The sequence below is a fragment of the Periplaneta americana genome, chromosome 8, assembly GCF_040183065.1.
Source record: "Periplaneta americana isolate PAMFEO1 chromosome 8, P.americana_PAMFEO1_priV1, whole genome shotgun sequence".
Classification (NCBI taxonomy): domain Eukaryota; kingdom Metazoa; phylum Arthropoda; class Insecta; order Blattodea; family Blattidae; genus Periplaneta; species Periplaneta americana.
The window spans coordinates 106,063,513-106,067,722 of record NC_091124.1 but is presented as its reverse complement, the minus strand read 5'-3'; the positions used below and the strand labels follow the sequence as shown (position 1 = coordinate 106,067,722).

The 4,210-nt window shown below is 36.2% G+C and overlaps 1 protein-coding gene across 1 annotated transcript; it reads right to left on the bottom strand.

Annotated features, from left to right (window-relative positions):
- Positions 1 to 359: 359 nt before the first annotated feature.
- LOC138704328 (uncharacterized) lies at positions 360 to 3,269 on the bottom strand. The gene is made up of 2 exons (XM_069832183.1): positions 2,955 to 3,269; positions 360 to 2,034 (listed from the first exon to the last, which is right to left on the bottom strand). Exons 1-2 carry the CDS (start codon positions 3,068 to 3,070, stop codon positions 1,242 to 1,244), a joined length of 909 nt encoding a protein of 302 aa, XP_069688284.1. The 5' UTR covers positions 3,071 to 3,269; the 3' UTR covers positions 360 to 1,241.
- Between the last annotated feature and the right edge of the window lie 941 nt (positions 3,270 to 4,210).

The following is a 4,210-nucleotide window of genomic DNA, read 5'->3' as shown; positions in this document are numbered from 1 at the left end:
ATCTGAACTGCGACCGAGCACGAGCGCTGCTCATTCGGTCTCAAATTTTGTTAATACTACTGTATCTTCATTTTATATTGCTTGTATTATTTTATTTGTATTTCTCTTTGTTTGTTTTGTAATCATATTTCTTTATTCTGTATATTTGAATTTAAATAAAATTAAAAATTAAAATTATATGGATTTTCTATTAAAACATGCTATTAACTATGACAGAAGTAGGATAAGAACTTACATGAGCATAAGATTTAAGTTACAATTAGATTTCAGTATTCGTCTAATAAAATGTTCTCATATGCAATACGACAGCAAGTAATAAATAACATTGAAACGTAATTATATTTTGTTAATTTGAAATTGAATATGATACTCACTTTTAACAGCCTGTGCATGAAGGTTTGCTGCCATTTTGTTGCTCATCACTTGGGCAGCAAGGGATACTTTCATTTTCTTGAAAGCGTTAGGGTCCAGATGGTCGTTCGTTATTTTGTACAATGCCTGGTAAGGTTCTTTCCTATCAAGCTTGACAGCTTCCCGGATATGATCCCAAGAAGCTGTCAAGACACGCAGTGTCCCATTACTATTCTTTACATTTAACTGCACATCATGCTTGTAAAGCATGTTACGAGTGCACTTCAAGAGGTGGGGTGGATCATAGATAGTCACCACTTCTTGATTATTAAATGTAAAGAATGGTTTCTCAAAAGAAGCCCCCATATCCTGTAGGGCTCTTACATTATTGCCACCCATGTCACAAACAGTGGTAACAATAATCAACCCAGCTTCCCTACAGGCTTGGAGAACTTCTCTCAAGAGTATCGCCAAGGAACTCCCACACATCCCACCACGATGGAAGTAATATCCCACAGGCTGTTTCCACTTTCGCCGCAGACCCTTGGCCATGAACACCAAGACTTGGTTGGCTACTTTCTTACTGGGTTGTGCACAACCACCCAGGTCTTCATAACCAAGGATTCTGTCTGATCGGGGGTCATATTGTATATGTTCCATAATGGCCATATCATCGAACATGAGAGAACATATACGATCAGGTGGCGCAAGTTCTGAAACAGACTTTGCAAGAGACTCAAAAATCTGACTGTTAATTCCAGTTGCAAATGGAACACGGTTCAGCAGATTCATGAGGGTACTCTTGCAGGGAAGGGTGAATATGGATCTGAGGAAGGTATAACATTTTGGGGATCGTTTATAGATGGATAATGCCATGCATTTTTCTTCAGTCACCATCTATGACCCTTTGGCGCCCGTTGTGAATGGCCCACTTGTGAAGCTAAGAGCTTAGCGGCTGTCAAAGACATTGACTTTGAAAGTGCCCCAACAACAGAACTGTGCCCATTTTTCATATCATTACTTAAGCATTTCAAAGCCAATGTCTTTTTTCTATACTTCTTTTGTAGTCTTTGTAAGTCTACCACTTTATCTTTCAAACGGCCGAAAAGGAATTTCTTTCTGGGTGTCAACTGACTTATCCTTGATACATTAATTTTGGAAAGTACCAAACTCCTTCGCTTTCTCTTAGCTATAGGTGTTGTTGCAAAACTGTCAACTGCAATATCTGCAACAACACTGTCACTCATGGAACCATAACTCTCCAGCGGGGTAGCCAAACAATCAGAGTTTGATTCAGAAAAATGACTGACATCAGGACTGGGTGCAAACAACTGGATAGGTTGGAATGGTTTTGGAGTTGAGGTAGCAGGTAGAGCGGGATCTGGTGGGGAAGGGGATGGAGGAGGTAGATCAGATGGTGAAATGAATGAAGCGGTTAGGTTAGGTGGTGAAGTGGACAAAGTAGGTAGGACTGGTGATGTAGGACTGGATGGTAGTTCAAAGGATGGTGTGATGTCTGTAGTTCCCGAGTAGAGATACCAAGCGTCTCTTGATGGAATGGCCCCTCTTAGTAAGCTGTACCTGAAGGGATCCTTGAACTGGTTTTTGTGGAAATGTTTCTCACAAAGATAGGCCCTTTTTTTAGGGAACTGGTTTTCGGCCACATCAGCCCATATCTGGTACCTGTAACAATCAAGGGTCTGTTATTAGTTTCGAAAAATAACGCAAACCAGAGTTGGTACTAATTTAAGTCATTGAAATAATTTCCATTATTTCCATCATATATTTCCATTATTTCCATCATATAATTTCATTACTTAAATCACAGGTTCAAATTATATGCAGCTAACATGGTTGAGATGAGAACAACTTTTTAAAGAAGAAAATATAAACGTCTTTACATATGGCTGGCTATTCTGCTCACTTCTTAAATCTATTCCTAAGAGAGACAACAGAACACATGGCGCAAGTAGTCAAGTAGGATCTACTTTCGGAATTCCAACCAAATTCAAGTATGGTATAATGCTGGGGGCTGAAACGAATAGCTGTAGCTCTTAACAATATTCAAAGTAACAGTTGCACAAATGCTATATTGGTTATGTATTTATTAAAAAAAAAAAACACAGTGAAAAGCTCTTCTCATAAATTTATTGCAATAACATTAGTTCATGTAAATTGGATATTAATACTTTTCTATAGAATAACAATTTAACTTCGAATGATATCTTACCCAAGTCTAAGCTAATATAATTAAGTGTAAATTATTAGTGATGTAACTGTTTGTGTATTTTAAATTAAGCCTATGTGTTAACATAACAAAGACAGATTTTAATATAATGTTATTAGTACTTAAAATAGCATATTCAGAAACATAATAGCATGAAAGAATTAATGCATAAATGTACTTCAAATTAATTACATTGGGAGGCAAAAAGTAATTTAAAGAAACAAATCTGATTTCAACGGAAAATCTCATTTAAATATAAGAATCACTACAGTTTACCAAATAGGCCCAAAGGCTATAAATGATTGAAGCTTATGTCTAACGTCAATAAAAAGTATTATTATTATTATTAACGCCATTATTACTTCTATTTCCTTACCTTTTACGCTGTGCTGCATTACTTGGCACTGGAAATCGGAATAGCCGTGTCTTCCCATCACTGCCAGATTTCTGGCAATAAACTGCAGCACATTTACGGCGTAAAAGGTCTGCCATCTGCTTTCAATTAACTGAAACAAACAAGAAGTAGACTAGTATAATTTAATGCATTAATGATACATTTCATAAAACAATAATTACAGGAAATTGGCTAAACTAGCGCAGAGGTAGTTCCCTTCGTCCTCCGCTTATACACCTTGCATATACGAATCTCTGACAGGTTAGGTCTGGTTAGTTGAGGCTATTGTTATGTATTGTATATAGATCAACTCCATCCTCACAAAAAATTCCGGTAATTTCCTAGAAGACGGGCAAAATCCAACATGGTTGACGAAAACTACCAAAAACGTTCTGCCAACTATGAAGTCCAAATGTCACCAAACATCGCAAAATCAAAGATGAAAAATCAAATGTATATTCGTATTTTTAAAGAAGAACAAGCCCTCCAAAAAATGAAAATATATTTAATTTTTCGCCTTTGTTTTTTTTTTGGCGTTTCGTGGCATTCGAACTTCATAGTTGGTAGTACTTTTCTGGTAGTTTTCGTCCGCACTTTACCCCCAAAAATCACAAAAACACAAAACAAAACATAATAATTTATCACCTTATCAAATAAAATTCAATTCTCATTGACGTCTTCATGGACAACCACTTCACTTCCAGTATAAATGACACAGGCTTTAAGGCAATCTAAACTTAAACCATGCAAGCAACAAAGAACTAAACCAACACTTTGTTGTACAGTCAACTTTGCATAAATAAGCCACGTCGTTACACTAAATGAAATTCTCTTCGAACACTTATTACACCATAACATCTACAGAAAATTCTCCTCAACATTCAACACAATCCTTAATCACCAGCGAAAGAACTAAACCAAAATCGACACAAAATTTAATCAATAATTTCAGAACACGGATTCCTTCCTTTCCCTCTTACTTCAAAATTCCAACCTTGTGCACACAAAATAAATTATTGGCACTGAAAAGTGCCTTTTCGTAAGCATGATGATGCGCATTCGACAAATGCAGACAAATCTACAATGTAATATCACTCACGTCAAACAACCAGGAACAACTGACGTCATTATCCATTCAAAATTAATGAAAATTCTACAATAAATTAAAACTATAACCAATCAAATCGAAAGAAAATCATAAAATGACAAACTTTCAATAGCTTTAGCCATCAGACACA

Coding starts and splice junctions, on each gene's coding strand:
- LOC138704328 (XM_069832183.1), bottom strand. CDS start 3,070: ATGGCAGACCTTTTACGCCGTAAATGTGCTGCAGTTTATTGCCAGAAA. Junction 2,035..2,954: donor AATGCAGCACAGCGTAAAAG/GTAAGGAAATAG, acceptor TGATTGTTACAG/GTACCAGATATGGGCTGATG.